Source organism: Microtus oregoni, unplaced genomic scaffold (genome assembly GCF_018167655.1).
Source record: "Microtus oregoni isolate MIOR12 unplaced genomic scaffold, Mior012 000050F_ref0000143, whole genome shotgun sequence".
NCBI classification, from domain to species: domain Eukaryota; kingdom Metazoa; phylum Chordata; class Mammalia; order Rodentia; family Cricetidae; genus Microtus; species Microtus oregoni.
In genome coordinates, this window is record NW_024543256.1 from 12,466,919 (window position 1) to 12,483,790 (window position 16,872).

The 16,872-nt window shown below is 38.1% G+C and overlaps 2 protein-coding genes across 2 annotated transcripts in view; both read left to right on the forward strand.

The window, feature by feature from the left end:
- Positions 1–16,872, forward strand: part of LOC121437110 (X-linked interleukin-1 receptor accessory protein-like 2) — a 573,807-nt gene that overhangs the window by 370,930 nt on the left and 186,005 nt on the right. The gene's annotated exons all lie outside the window — the stretch shown is intronic.
- On the forward strand, positions 16,132–16,610 carry LOC121437134 (cytochrome c oxidase subunit NDUFA4). The gene has a single exon (XM_041636972.1). It carries the CDS (start codon positions 16,200–16,202, stop codon positions 16,446–16,448), a length of 249 nt encoding a protein of 82 aa, XP_041492906.1. The 5' UTR covers positions 16,132–16,199; the 3' UTR covers positions 16,449–16,610.

The following is a 16,872-nucleotide window of genomic DNA, read 5'->3' on the forward strand; positions in this document are numbered from 1 at the left end:
GATGTCATGATGTTGTCATGCTAAGTGTAGTTTACTGCTGGAATTCCTTTTTTATATTCCATTAGTCTATATGACACTTTTGATTTTCATACCACACTGTTTCCATTACTTTAGCTTTCTTGTGTATTTTGAAAGCACACATTATAATACCTCTACTTTATTGTTGTCTGGAGGATATCTTTGGATTTTTAGAGTTTATTATGTTCATAAAAATTATGGGATTATTTTCTCTTTGTTTTATAAAGAAAATGCATTAAATATGTAAATAACTTTAGACAGTAAGACATTGTTGTGGTTTGAATGAGAAATGGCCCCTGGAAGTACATGTGTTGGTCTCCAGATAGTGATATTGTTTGGGGAGGTGATGGAACATTTAGCATGTGGAGCCTTGCTAAAGTAAGTAAATCACTAAGGCAGGATCTGATCACTTATATTCTACCAAAGGCAATTTATAGATTCAATGCAATCCCCATCAAGGTCCCATCAAAATTCTTCACAGATCTTGAGAGGACAATAATCAACTTTATATGGAAAAACAAAAAACCCAGGATAGCCAAAACAATCCGATACAATAAAGGATCTTCTGGAGGCATTACCATCCCTGACTTCAAACTCTATTACAGAGCTACAGTATTGAAAACAGCTTGGTATTGGCATAAAAACAGAGAAGTCGACCAATGGAATCGTATAGAAGACCCGAATTTTAACCCACAAACCTATGGTCACCTCATTTTCGATAAAGGAGCTAAAAGTATGCAATGGAAGAAAGAAAGCATCTTCAACAAATGGTGCTGGCATAACTGGTTGTCAACCTGTAGAAGAATGAAAATAGACCCATATCTATCACCATGCACAAAACTCAAGTCCAAATGGATTAGAGACCTCAATATCAGTCAGAAAACATTGAACCTGATACAAGAGAAAGTGGGAAGTACTCTACAACAGATGGGCACAGGAGATTGCTTCCTATGTATAACCCCAGCAGCACAGACATTAAGGGCAACATTGAATAAATGGGACCTACTAAAACTGAGAAGCTTCTGTAAAGCAAAGGACACTGTCACTAAGACAAAAAGGCAACCTACTGACTGGGAGAAGATCTTCACCAACCCCGCGACAGACAAAGGTCTGATCTCCAAAATATATAGAGAACTCGGGAAACTAGACTTTAAAATGCTAATTAACCCAATTAAAAAATGGGGCACTGAACTGAACAGAGAATTCTCAACAGAAGAAGTTCAAATGGCCAAAAGACACTTAAGGTCATGCTCAACCTCCTTAGCAATCTGGGAAATGCAAATCAAACAACTTTGAGATATCATCTTACACCTGTCAGAATGGATAAAATAAAAAACTCCATTGATTAGCAATCTTGAGTTCATGATTTGGGCAAAGAGCACAGTGTTATGCATTGCATGAATGTGTCCCTGATGGTCTATTTTGTCAAAGACTTTTCCCCCATGAATGGCACTATTGGGGCTATTTAGAAGTTAGCACCTAGTAGGAGGTCCGTAGACCACAGGGTCCATTCCTTTTTGAAGAACATTATAGGATGCCATTATCTTGGGTTCTGTTTAATTGCTGGCCACTTGTTTTCAGCTAGGTCTTGGAACTCACAGTCTTTCTTTCTTAACCTCTTGGGTGCTGGGACTACAAGAGTATACTACCCACCATACCAGGGAAATGTTATTTGTTTTCTTTCCTGGTGTTTGTTTGTTTGCTTGTTCCTAACATGGTACTAGGAAGCAAAAGGAATATGCAGATTCTAGGAAAGTACTGCATGATACAGTAACACCTACCCAACCTATGCCTCTTGTCTCTCAATATGAATAGTTTGGTTTGCACACAGTCTGCTACAACACTGCAATCTTCACACTTGCCTGAGCCCCTTTCTTGACTATACCCTCCAGGACTATAGCTAAATAAACCCATCTCCTTGTGAGTTAATTGTCTGAGGTATTTCCTTATAGTACCAGAAAGTTAATACATGTTGAAAATGAAAAATGAAAATCCCAGATATATAACTTCACTCCAGTAAGGGTTGTCATCAACAAGACTAAAAATGACAAGTACTTGATGAGAATGGTTAATAAGCTGATTTCTTCACATTTTTCAGTGGCAATATAAATTAGCATTGCATTCATGGAAGACATTATGGAGTTTTCTTTAAGAATTGGAAAGTAACCCAGAAACCCCAAAGTTGGGGATATAGCTAGAGGTCGTTAAGTCAGTACACTAAAGAGACATCTCTACTCCCACATGCTCTTTTTTTAAAAATTTTTTTTATTGAGAAAAGGAGAAAAAAACACAAGTTTCCACCTCCTCCCAGCCTCCCATTTCCCTCCCCCTCTTCCCACCCTTCTCCCCCTCCTCCCACCCTTCTCCCCCTCCCCCCCACTTCTCTCCCCCTCCCTCACCAGTCCAAAGAGGAGTCAGGGTTCCCTGCCCTGTGGTAAGTCCTAGGTCCTCCCCCATTCGTCCATTTCTAGGAAGGTGAACATCCAAACTGGCTAGGCTCCCACAAAGCCAGCACATTACGTAGGTTCAAAACCCCGTGCCATTGTCCTTGGCTTCTCATCAGCCCTCATTGTTCGCCACGCACATGCTCTTTTTTACAGTAGTCAAAATAAAACATGGCAGTTCCCATTAAATGGTTAATGAATAATGAAAAAGTAGTAAATATGAACAACTAATATGTACTCTATAGTGGTTGATCACCCTATTCTAAATGTCAGTCAATTGTAGTATTGCTTTTGGATATTATTTCCATCTGATTTTGTTTTAGGTTTTCTTATATATCGCTGTGCCAAAGGTATTGAGAATGCTAAATATTATTTTTTAAATTAGTTTATTGAATGCCTTGCAAGTGAATGTCTAGCTTGGTAATAACCAAAGTACTGCTTGCAGCTTAAAATTGCTGTTGAATTGTAATTTCTTTTCTTGATTACTTATGGGTTTGTTTCATGTATGTTGAGCCTCTATAATAGGTGCAAATATATATTTGTTATTGTTATAAATTGTGAAAATGATACATATAAGATAAATATACATCAATTATTTTGTTATTAAGCATTCTTCTTAAATGTTTTGTGCAATAGTATACAACAATATAACCATTCCAGTTTGTATGATTTTTTTTTTTTTTTGGTTTTTCGAGACAGGGTTTCTCTGTGGTTTTGGAGCCTGTCCTGGAACTAGCTCTTGTAGACCAGGCTGGTCTCGAACTCACAGAGATCCGCCTGCCTCTGCCTCCCAAGTGCTGGGATTAAAGGCGTGCGCCACCATCGCCCGGCTATGATTATACAGCTATTGCTGCAATCTTCAGTTACTAGGCTGTTGATTATTCTTACTCACTGAACTCAAAGTTTATCACTTTCACTGACAACTTTGCTGGCCAAGATTGTCACTAATACTTACCTTTCTGAATCAAGTGACTATATGCTGACAGTGACAGAGACTGCCAGTTCTAACTGCCTAGCATAGTCAGGTGCAATGTCTGCTTTGACTCTGACAGAGAGAGTAGGCAGCAGCAAAGATGGGAAATTTAAAAAGCACAGTTTTCTAATTTTCATAACCAAAGGCAAAATATTCATTTTCTAAATAAATAATCCTTGATTGTTTTATGCCTTTAGCCAATTTACAAATGTTTGAATTGTTATTTTTAAAAATTTCTACACACTGTTAAGTGCTTTTAGGAGACTTAATTTGTCTGTCACCTTACATATTCATATCTAGAAGTCACATCTATTTCAGTATGTCTCTGATGTTTACATGGCTAAATTAGTAGATTAAAAAATACTGTTATACATATGAAGTAATGAAACAAACCAAAAATTCCATGAAAAATGAATGTGGCTTGCTTTTCAAATGCCATTTGATTAATATAAGGACAATGCTATAATTTACATATTACCTTCAATTCATTTCTTTACTCATTCATTTGTCTATCTAAATATGTCCTCAAGATATGATATTTCATGATTTAATTCAATATTTTAACTGATGTTATTCATTTATCCTCAAAGAACTTCATACTCAATATTAGGAAAACAAGGAGGAAAAATTTAAGACTCAGAAACAATACCATGAGATTATTGAAACAGAGAGGTGACATGTTAGTGACAGAATACCTCAACCAATAGTGACTCAAAAAGGAAAGGATTTCTCTGGGCTTATGGTTCCAGAATGAAAACCATAATAGGAAGCCATAATAGGATAGCAGTAGTCAGAGCAGGAAGCTGAAAGAACAAATTTTAATCACTTTGGAAGCAGGGAGACCAAAGTGGAAGCCAGGATGAGGCTCTAAAGTCTCAAAGACCACCCTGTGCGATGTACTTCCTCCAGCAAGGTTCCACCTTCCAAACATCCTTTAAGTATCACAAACAATGCCCTACCAACTTAGGGACTAAGTATCCAAGGGTATGAGTCTATGGGGGACATTTCTTATTCAATTATTGGAGAGAAAAAAGAATGTTAACAGTAGTGCTTCCTATTGTTTAATGGAATGGTGTGGTGAGATTTTCTCGAGCTGGTATTCAATACCATCTACCTACCCATTCATTTATCCATCTATCCATCCACCACCACCTCCTGTCCTCGTGTGTGTGTGTGTGTGTGCGCATGTGTGTGTGTGTGTGTTACATAAGTCAGCAGGTTTAATTAGACAGAGGAAAGTTTTCCTGAATTGTAATAGGTCTGAATGTCATGAAAACTGTATGCTTGGGTTTGCCTCTTGATGGATGAAAACATGAGTCATGTCATAAAAAGGAACAACTTGCCCCATAAGTTATGGAACTCATCTTTATCATATTTCTAGTTACCTCTAGTTAGAAAGCACATTTTCTGTATATTCATAAAGTCTTCAAATGATTTGAAGTCAAACAGCCAGTATAATAAGCAGAATTATACTCTCTCCACTCCTATTTTCTGAAATATATTATAGTTGATTATTGTCAGTGAAGTTGAGCATATGGTCCTAAAAAGGCTCTAAATGATTTTATACATTTTCTGTTTTATTATTATCCATCTGATACTTTGAACGAGGCAGCATACGGCAGTTAATTTTCTCCTCCATTCCCTTGTGCACAATATTAAAACAATTCAAAGTGGTGCATATTTCTGCTGTCTTTTATGGATGAATTATACCTCCTGCAGTCTGTACATGGTGATACAGAACAGGCCATGAGACAGATTTCAGCAAAAATGTTATTTTGCTTGCTTGGGAAGATTTGGAGAATGTCTTTAAAATTATGTGCACTTTAAGTACAAATCAAATGTTTAAGTGCCTCTTTAATTATGGCATGTGCAATAAATTCCAAATAAACTAATGAATAGCCTCTATGGTCTATTTCTCCCTGGAGCACCCATGAAGCGTAATTTATTTATTTGTACATTTATTTTTTTAATAATGATGTAATTACATCACTTTTCCCTTCCCTCCTTCCAAATCCTCCCATGTATCCCTCGTTGCTCTCTTTCAAATTCATGTACTCTTCTTCATCTTTCTTTCTATCTTCTTATATATGTGTGCATATATAATGGATATATGAATATAAAATGTATATTATATGATTACATATAAATTATGTACATTCCTGCATACTTAAACACAACCTACCCAGTTCATATAATGCTGCTTGCATGTATGTTTTCAGCTATGAAGTTTCATCAACATAGCTATCTAAACAAGGATGACACCATAAGACTTGCTAATACGGAAGGAGGAGCTCAAGAGGCTTCAACCCTATGCAAGCAACTATAGGCAGCTAAGGAATGCTGAGAGTGAAAGAGAAACAGATATATTTTACTAAGAAGATACTTGAAAACTATTTAAATGACATTTAAGTACTTGAAAAACACATTCAATGCAACTACAGAGTCTTGAGATTCAAAGACCTACATAACATCATATCTTAAAACCTCTCTACTTGTTATTAGAGCAGCAACATCTGATTTTGTATCTAGTACTCTCTGACCAACCACTTTCAAATTTAGTGGCTTTAAAATAGGTACCATATGGGTTTTAAATGAGCTTCCTCCTCGACTCTTCTCACTGTGATATATAATGAACTCAGATATTGTATGATTTTTTTTGAGGGGTTGGGAGAAACTAAAGTCAGTATATAATCTTACAAACCTCAGTATTGAGTTGTTTCTTCAGTGTGGTGCTTATCACATTGGCCCCAGTATAAAATATATTACAGGGTGATATGTGACAAGAATTTTTTGGGGGAGACACAACATATGCATCTGCTTACCCCAGGTAGAGTGCATGCAACAGACCAAAGTACGGATACCACCAAAGTTTGAACCAGTGAACCAATGGTTTTTATTGGGTTTACTTAATAAGGTTATGAATGAGGGGTTACTTGTAGGAAAAGAAATGACTCGAAGATAAATTTGTCAACAAAGCCCACCCCAGCATGATGACAGCTCACCAAAGCTGAGAACCTGGAGCTAACTGCACAGCATGCAGGTTGGCGACTGTCCTTTCCAAGTACCTCAGTTGATCTCTTCCAGACAGCTCAACTGCTTTCTGCTTCTTCTAGCAGCAGCTCTGGTGTCATGGCCTTCTGTGCAGCTTGGCTTCTTTGAGACTCACTCTTTGCCATTTTTATGGCTTACTCTGGGTGGGAGAGGCCTAATGGATCTAGTCAGTTCCATGGACTTCCTGGAGGTATTTTGAGTTTTTTGCCTTCTGACGTAAAGCACTTTCCAGGCTATTGTTTTCCTTTGGAAATTAAGCATGACATAAGGAGATATGTTTGTGTGTCAAGTCAAGAAGGGGTGGATGTGGTGGTTATTCTTGGTTCTCAACTTGACTGCATCAGGAGTTAATTAAAACTCAAATGATTCAGCACATCATGTGAGAGATTTCTTAATTAAATCATTTGAAGTGGAAAGATACACCTTTAATCCACCTCTTCTGAGGTGGGATGATATACTTTTAATCCAGATCTTTGAGGTGAAAAGACCTACCTTTACTCTTGGCATCTTCTTCTGGCCACCTGCCTATAGAAAGACCATAGAGGAAGGGAGCTCTTTTTTTAATCTACTTGCTCTTATTTTTGTTTTAGCAAGTCCATTCCTTCACTGGCATTAGAGCCTACTTCTTCAGGATTTTGAAATATCCTGAAGACCAGCTGAGACATCCAGTCTTATGGACTGAATAGCTACTGGATTCTCAAATCTTCTCTGTGTAGACAACTGTCACTGGACTCACTGAACCACATCCTGTAAGCCAATAAATGTTATATATATATATATTAGATAGATGATAGATAATTAGATAGATGAAAGATAGATAGAGATAGATATAAATTCCATTTCTCTAGAGAAGATAATTAGATAGATGAAAGATAGATAGAGATAGATATAAATTCCATTTCTCTAGAGAACCCTGACTAATACAGAATGTGTCCAATTTAGAGAAAATTGCTATGCAACACAGGGCTGGTGAGATGGATTGTTTGAACGTGTGTTCTATTCCCAGAATCCATGTAAAACGATGTGGGTGTAGTGGCACATATTTGTCTGTAATTCCAGGGCTGGGCATGCAGAATCCAGGGGCTTTTGGGGATCTCTCACGTTTGTGTGTGTGTGTGTGTGTATATTGTCATTAATTGAGTCATGGTCCTGAAATTAATAATAGTGTTGTTTCTCTTGATATTCAAGAATAATGCCCATTCTCAAGTCTATGAAACTTGCCTTTTTGTACTGACATTTATTTCTTTTTTATTCAATTGTTTTTTCAATGAGTGTATGTATTTATCTGTGTATGCCTTTTAACACATGAGTACAATTTTCATGGAGGTCAGCAAGGAACTTCAGATTCCCTGGAGGTGCAGTTACAGACAGTTGTGCGCTACCTAGGACAGGCACAAGGAATCCAATTCTTTAGAAGAACAGCAAGTGCTCTTAACCTCTAAGGTTAGAGTCTAAGCCATCTTGTCAGCTCTCTGACATATATTTCTACAACTGGAATGATTTCTGAGTCCCAGAATGACACTACTACACAAACTAAGGCTTCTGCATTACACTGCATTTGCTAAAGATAGGATCCAAAACACTGAAATTGCCATTGATAAAGAAGCAGGATAACAGGCAGTACTGAGGAAAACGAGCAGATAATTCACTGGGGTCTGCCTTCCGGAGTGTCCTCTGCCACGATTAGCTCAGCCATTATAAATTCCTTTGTGACTCGTGTTCTGTTTTGTCACCTGGACTTCCCTTGGAGTAATCTTTTCTCAGTGCCTCTTATTAAAAATGCTGACTTTCAAAGAGTGCTATAAATTTCTCTAAACATCCCCTGACTCAATAAAAATGGATGGAATTGAACACTAATCCTGTATTCTATTGTCTATCTCCCAGGAGTGTTCAGATAAACTATGAAATAAATCTTTCTGTCCCATCCAGGTCATCTCAGCACCTTTAATATTATTTACAGCCCTGTTCGTACAAACCATGCTTCTTAGCCTCAAGTCATCAGCATATTCCCTTCATTTTTTTGTTGCAAGCTCCTTCAAATTGAAAATAGCTGATGTTTCTAACTTTAAAAATGGAAGAGAAATAGCCCCATGATTGCTTGTAGATCATTTTCCAAAGTGAGATATACTGTAGAAAAGTAGAAATGAATGGGTTTTTTTATTTTTATTTTTAATGCTGCCTATGACCCTAGAGCATCATAAGCAACGAAGATTCTGAGAGGTAGTGCTTATTGTGGGATAGACTCTGGAGGATGGAACATAAACACTGGTCATTTCTGCACAGTGGGATTAGATTTGTCTTTGACTTCAACATACTCCATATATTAAACTTTTAAAAATGATTTTTATTTGTGTGTGTGTGTGTGTGTGTGTGTGTAAATGGGGGTCTGTGCACATAAGTGTAGGTGCCCAGAAAGATAAGAAGTGGGAATTGGATCCTCTGGAGATAGAGTTATTACTGCTGAGAACCACCTAACATGGGTTCTGATACCCAAACTTGAGACCTCTTCATGTGCTGTGCTGGTTCTTAACCCCTGAACCAATTCTCCAGCCACTATGTTTTAAATTTTTAAATCACCTTTGATTATTCTAAAAGAAAGATGTAGCATGCTAGAGAACTCTCATTTTATATTCATACATTTGCCCAGATATGTGTATTGACTAGCATTATTTACTATACTTAAACTTTTAGCATCTACAGTGAAAGTCCAAGTCCTCCCGCCTCCATCCAGGTCTAGGAAGGTGAGCATCCAAACAGGCTAGGCTCCCACAAAGCCAGTACATGGAGTAGGATCAAAACCCAGTGCCATTGTCCTTGGCTTCTCAGTCAGCCCTCCTTGTCCGACATGCTCAGAGAGTCCGGTTTGATCTTATGCTTCATCAGTCCCAGTCCAACTTGCTTTGGTGAGCGCCCAATAGATCAGCCCCTCCATCTCAGTGGGTGGGCACACCCCTTGCTGTCCTGACTTCCTTGCTCATGTTCTCCCTCATTCTGCTCCTCATTTGGACCTTGCGAGCTCAGTCCAGTGCTCCAATGTGGGTCTCTGTCTCTAGCTTCATCCATCGCCAGATGAAAGTTCTATGGTGATATGCAAGATATTCGTCAGTATGGCTATAGGATAGGGCCATTTCAGGTTCCTTCCCGTCAGCTGCCCAAGGAACTAGCTGGGGACATCTCCATGGACACCTGGGAACCCCTCTAGAGTCAAGTCTCTTGCCAACTCTAAAATGGCTCCCTTAACTAAGATATATACTTCCCTGCTCCCATATTCACCCTTCCTCCATACCAACATCCCATTCCCCCAAGATCTCCCCATCCTCCCCTTCTTACTTTTCTCTTCCCATCTCCCCTTACCCCCACCCCACCCCCACCCCCGAGCTCCCAATATTTGCCTGGCAGTCATGTCTACTTCCATTATCCAGGAGGATAACGATATGTTTTTCTTCGGGTTCAGAACCTGGAGACAACTTAGATGCCCCTCAATGGAAGAATGAACAAAGAAAGTGTAGAATATATACACACTAGAGTACTACTCAGCGATAAAAAACAATGACATCTTGAATTTTGCATGCAAATGGACAGAAATAGGAAACACTATTCTGAGTGAGATAACCCAGACCCAAAAAGATGAATATGGTATGTACTCACTCATAACTGGATTCTAGCCATAAATAAAGGACATTGAGCCTATAATTCATGATCCTAGAGAAGCTAAATAACGTTATGTTCTTTAAAGTAAAGACCAGGTAAATTAGATATTTCTCCCTATTCTGATTTCTATATCGATATTCACAAGCAATAAACATTATACATCTAAATATAAAGGACTTACATCACTTAAAATATGACTCAGGTTTGAACCACAACATTTTGCACTTTCTAAATATAAAGTTTTTTTTCTTTTCAAATAATGTACAAAATAGCTAATAGTACATTTCAGAGATATTCTAATCATGGCCTTTTATGTATTAAACATATTTTACATATGTAAGGAGATTTCTGTATTAGTGATATCTGTTACTACTTAATCAGCAAGCTCCTCAGAATAAGAGCAAATAATCCCAGAAAATGGAGTTAGGAAGTCTGTGTTTTAATGAAATCTGTTTACCTCAGACTTGGATACATCTTTTCCATTCCCTGTTCATAGGTTCCACTCTATATGTTGGTAGTGTTATCATTCCTTCTCAGAGCAGGCATTATATTTTTTTGTAACTGCCCCCGCTTTACCCAGGGCCATTGACTCAGAGTGTCTTCTAATCTTCACTCAAACTTATCTTTAACACATTGCTGAGACTTTTGAGCTTCTATATTCCACAAGGAAACTGTTTGCAACTATCACAGCCAGTTAATTCAGATGGTCAGAACACACTGGTGAGGTCAAAAATGGGAGTGTGATTCTTTACTTTAAAAATTTTTTTTGAGACCTCCACACATCATCCCTGTCTCTACATCACTTCCACCCTTCCCGCTCCACTCAAAGTTCCCACAAGTCCCTCCCTCCAATTAATGATCTTCTTTAATGACTATTGTTTCGTGTGTGTGTGTGTAAGAGGGAGAGAACATGCATGCACACATGTATATACAGTCCATTGAATCCATTTAACATTGTTCATATGTATACATACCTAGAGCTTGGTATTGGACATCAGATGCGTGAACCTTTCTCTGGAGGAATCTGATTTTCCCTCTTTCAGCAGTCATTGACCACCTTAATTCTTCATTTGGGGACAGTACCATGTCAAATTTCCCCTGTCCACACTTGTATGTTGGCTAGTGTTGTCATTGTGGTGATTTGTTCAGGAAACTATATTGCTGAGATTTTATTGGTGCCTTTTTCCTACCATGATAAGAGACACTATCAATAGACTTCCTAACTCTCTGAATTCTACAATCTTTCTACCTACTCTTCTGTGATATTTTTCTTCATTAATGATTGATGTAGGGGGGTCCAGTCCATTTGAGTGATACTACCTCAGATGGTCCTAGATGGTATAAAAACAGCAGACTAAGCAAACCATGGAGAGCAAGCCAATAGGCAGTGTTCCTTCATAGCTTTGGCTTCAATTTTTTTCCTTCAGGTTGCTGCCCCAACTTCCTTAGATAATGGATGGTTATGTGGAAGTATTAAGTGAAATAAACCACTTCCTCCACAAGTTTCTTTCAATCATGCTGATTTATCATAGCAATAGAAACCCTAAGACCTCCTACTGAAAAGGACATTTTGTTTTATCTATGGTCGTTTCACAAATTCATTCTTCTACAGTCCCTTTTTCTACTCTTTGCATATCCTCCTACAATAAAAAAGTCCTTCAAAAAACAAGAGGATAAAGAAAAGATCTCACTTCCATGACATCAGATGAAAGAAGAAATATGGACTTCACCATATGTCATTTGACTTTCATTAATAAGTGCTCCATAGAGCCTCATGGTTGTATTTTCTTATCAAACTTGGTTTAAGTGGACTGCTTTTTATATTTACGTCTGGTAGATGACATTATCAACATTGGCTCATAATAATTCACTTGATCCATAGAATCCACCATCCTTAAACCAGGTAGGTTTTAGACCCATCAGATTTTAGTTTATAGAAAAGTGCCAGTCATTGAATATCTTTCCTTTAATGTGGTCCACAAGATGGATCCGAAGAAACCACCAGGTCTCAAAAATATGGAATACCTTCATACCATAAGCTCCCTGAAATAATAGAAGCTAAGCACTATTAAAAATCTACTCAAGTAAATATCAGTGCTCACAGCTCACCTTTAAAATCTAATAAAGCTATATTCCTAACTTGAGAGCAGGTCTAAAGTGAAGAACCTCTAGCAGAAATATTCCTTGGTTCTTGTTTGCTTTGAGAACCCTGATTTAGGCTGGGTATGTGGGTAAGAACAGGAACTTCTCAAGCAGCTATATGTGTGAAGGGGCATGAAACATCTTATGCAGTCACAGCCAGCTGTTATCAAATCCAAATAGATTTGAGATTACCAGCAGGAAAGGAATCATTATGAACAGATAAACATATTTGTCACTGTATGTTGAAGGTCATTCATATAAAGCATATGTGAGTAACAGTGAAGCTCAAAGATACTTCCTCTTAGAAGTATATAGAATGTCTCCGCTTGCATTTACCAATGCAACACAGGCCAACTAGTGCTTAATCCCTTTTTCAATCTTGACTTTTGCAATTATACAGGCCTTAAAAAAAATAATGGTGTTATGTAGACGTCAGAAGATAGTGTTAGATTTCCTATCAGAGAAAAGACACAAACTTCACAAATACCAAATGGCCAATAATTGCCCATAAGGTACAGTCAATAGAAGCACTTAAGGCTGATGTAGCAAAAAAGCTGACAGAGGAAAATAGATACCTGGAGGCATGGTCGTTATATAGAGTACCTATGCCAACTCTGGCTAACATATCTGTTCTGGCACTCTGCATTAAGGTGTTATAGACATGAATTGAGATCCAAGAATATTAAGGTTATAATCCACTTAATAGTTTTTAATTTCTATTATTATTTTGATAGCATACAAATAAAATTGATTTATTATTGCATTTTCAACAAATGTCTGTCATTGTACTTTGTTCTTCTTTATTCTCTCGCTCACCATTCTCCTGAAACAGAAGACATATCCTAAAGAGATATTTGTAACTCTCCTTTTGGCCATCAGATTTGAAATAATGAATCTCAAAGAATTAAAATTTTCGTAGAAATACCATGCTTGAGAAAAAGAAAAGCTAAAGCCCTGGGGCCAGTTGGAGGAAGAATTTGACTCTTGGAAAAACGTTGCAAATTTTGACCACTTTACAGAATGCCTTGCAGTATAGACAGGAGCCATGAAAATAGTAGATCAATTTGTGGTTTGGCCACACCTTGGCCAGGACTACTTAATTATGCTGACGCATACCTCTTGCCATCTACTGAAATTTAAGCTTCACATTAGTACTTTGAGGATGAACTTAGGGGATGTACGTGCTTCTTTCTTATACGGCCAAATCTCTTTTCTTGGTTTTTCGCGATTACATATCTCTTTAACTAGTGTAGAGGAGATATATGACTGAACCTAGCTTGAGGAGGTTGCCTAAGGCAAGTGCTTAACCCTAATAACGGCATCAGCTCTCCCAAGTTCCATGTATATCCCTACTGCCTCTTCACAGCCTGACTGCCACCATTCCACATTCATGTCACGTGAATTCCTTTGCCTTCTCTTTTCCTTTAAGATCTCTTCCTTTATTCTCATGATCCCCTTTCTGTGTTATACCCTATACAGATATATACACACACATGTAAAACACATACATGGCACATTAATATCTGATTTCACATATGAGAGAAAACACGCAGCATTTGTCTGTCTGCATATAACGTACTTTGTTTGCATAGCAATCTCCAGTTTCATCATTTAAAATTATTTTGTGATGCGAGATGAAATCTGAAATGGAGAGGTCTTGCTGCACAGGCCTATAATTTCAGGTCCTTGGGAGGCTGAGGCAGAGACACCACAAATTCACAGCCTGCCTGGGCCACAAAGTTACCCGGGGATTCACATTAGTTAACCTACTAAAATCCTGTCTCAAGATTTGAAAAAGGCAAATAGGAGTGAGGATGTAGCACAGTGGCAAAGTACTTTCCTGCCATGCATGAGGCCCCAGGTTCAATCCTCAGTAATGCTACAAAATTTTTCAATGTTAACTGCATAGCGTGATTGTTATAGTTAATAATATTTCAAAATAACTACTGAATTTGAAAACTGTTTACTATAAAAATGCTAAATATTGAGTTGATATATACGTTAATCTGACTTAATCACTTATAAAATAGATGTATAAAATGAGTCAAAATTCTATAAAATATGCAATGAGTTTTTAAAATTTTTTAAATAAAACCCTTAAATATGCATATATGCTACGTTATGAGAGAGGCATCTTAAGGAATTTAATAGTTGGCCTCATACCCAGGATGCCCGATAGGCAGAACTAGTCCTACTGCTCCAGTCTCCCAGAGGATTTCACTTGGTTTTCCTGACGCTCTCCAAAGAAGAAATTTCAAAGACAATAGCAAGGTATCCATGCTCAAGTTAAGGACTTCCTCACCTGTAGAGACCTGGGAGTCTCTCACTGGAATTTCTTGTACAGCACTTACAAGCACTGTGATGCTTGCTCTTTGGACTGCCTGAAGCAGAGAGAGGCTAATGAGAAACAGAGGAGGGAAAAGCAGCAGTTACTGCAGCAGAGAAAGGGAGTTGCCTGGCTGAGAGACCCAGTAAGAGGAGAAGAAATAAAATGACTAATACAGTAATATTTTATTTATTTATTTTACTTAATATTTTTACTTAATCTCCTACCCAAACTATAAGTTAATTGTAGGCACAACAACTTTACAGATAACCAAACTGAGTACAGAGAAGCTAAGGAAATCGCCCATGTTCTTACAGGAACAATAGACTAAGCTTGTGAGTGTGGCTTAATTTATCAGCAAAACCTACACTCCTACATACCATTGCTATCTATAGAGAGAAGAATAAGATAAAGAATTCCAAAGCAAAAATGCACAGGGACAAAGTGAGAAGGAAGCTACATAAAAATTGACAACATTAGAGGGTCATAGCAGCTTATTTTTCACAGTATTCTACTTCTACACTGAATATTTCACTCTGTGCAGGATGCTGAAACAGAATGAAAGAAAATCAGGTGGTTTATAGACAACAGAAATCTGTCCTATCATAGTTCAAGGGGCTAGGAAGGTCAGAATCAGTATACCAGAGGACAGAAAGTCTGGTGACTTTTGTCTGCTTTTTCCCATGTCTCTGCAACATAGAAGGGACATCCAGGGTGCCTCAGTTTTATTATATATGGATACTAATTTCATTTTATGATGACTCTGCCGTCTAAGGGTCTATCTTCCTCATAGAAATGTTTTACAATTGCAGGGTATGTAGTTTCAGCATGTAGTTTTGGGGCAAGTACACAAACACACAGAGAATGTAATCAAGTGAGGTGGATTTTTAAGGATTCCCTGACTTAGAGTTGAGAAGAGATGCTGTATCTACTTTTATTCTAAGGCTTTATTAATTCATGTGGGTTCGTAAATAGATACAATTGTTGCTGTCTTTGAATTCAGTATTCTAGTAAAGCAAGGCAAGTAAGATCTTAAGTATACAAATGAACATTTAATACCCATTTGGGGTTTGAGGACTAGCAAGTAGTTGTTTGATAACAAGGCTTTATTTTTCTTTCCCTGTGAAAGCACAGTTTAAAGCTGTCAACCTTAATGAAATAACTTTAGAAATGCCATGCCTGCCAACCTTTTCCTTTCTAATAATACAGTAGTAACACTGTGGGGATGTCAGAATAATAGGCTGATGGGCAGGGTTGGCAAAGAAAGTCAGATGGCATACTGCCTGTCTTGTGCTGTAGCCACTGTGTGGTAGGAGAAGCCAGGATGTGGTCAGATCACATGTGGGTTGGGTCTGACTCACCCATTCATTATTCTGGGTGAGCAGCAAGTCTGCCTCTCACCCCATGCATGCTCAGCTTTGCCTTCCCTTTCCATTCCCCACCTCTCTTCCCTTTCCACTCTTAGGCACATTCTTTGTTTTAGACAAAGCAATGCTTAGACTTTCTTTAAAAGAGCCTTAGGTGGCAGAAGCCGCTTGGTTTGTGTCCGGCGCTCCTTCTCCTGTCTCCGTGGAGGTAGGCCTCTGCCGCAAACATGCTCCGTCAGATCATCGGGCAAGCCAAGAAGCATCCCAGCTTGATTCCTCTCTTCGTATTTATTGGAGCAGGAGGTACTGGAGCAGCACTGTATGTGATGCGCCTGGCATTGTTCAATCCAGATGTCAGCTGGGACAGGAAAAATAACCCAGAGCCTTGGAACAAACTGGGTCCCAATGAACAATATAAGTTCTACTCAGTGAATGTGGACTACAGCAAACTGAAGAAAGAAGGCCCTGACTTCTAAACCTTGAAACTCACCATAAAGCTGCTTATAATGAAGGTCTTTCAGAAGCATCCGCACAATTTTCCACTTGACCAGGAAATACTCCTCTGAATGCATGAAATCATGTTGATTTTTTGGAGTTTATTAAACTGATGAATAAATCTTTGAAACTTGAAAAAAAAAGAGCCTTAGGTGGCTCTTTACAGTGGCAAGCTGAGACTTTTCCCATAACTAGAGGCTAGCCCTTGACATCATTTGCATTCTTCAGGTTATTTTAAAAGGAAAATGTAAATATTGGTTTTAGAACACTAGGGTAAGGGAATCCAGAAAAAGCTTGGATGGTCAATGTAGGCTCTGCACAGCCAGAAAGCAGCAACAATATCTGTTAAACATTGAATTAACATTGCAAGTTAATTATAAATAAAATATTATGAGAAAAGATTAT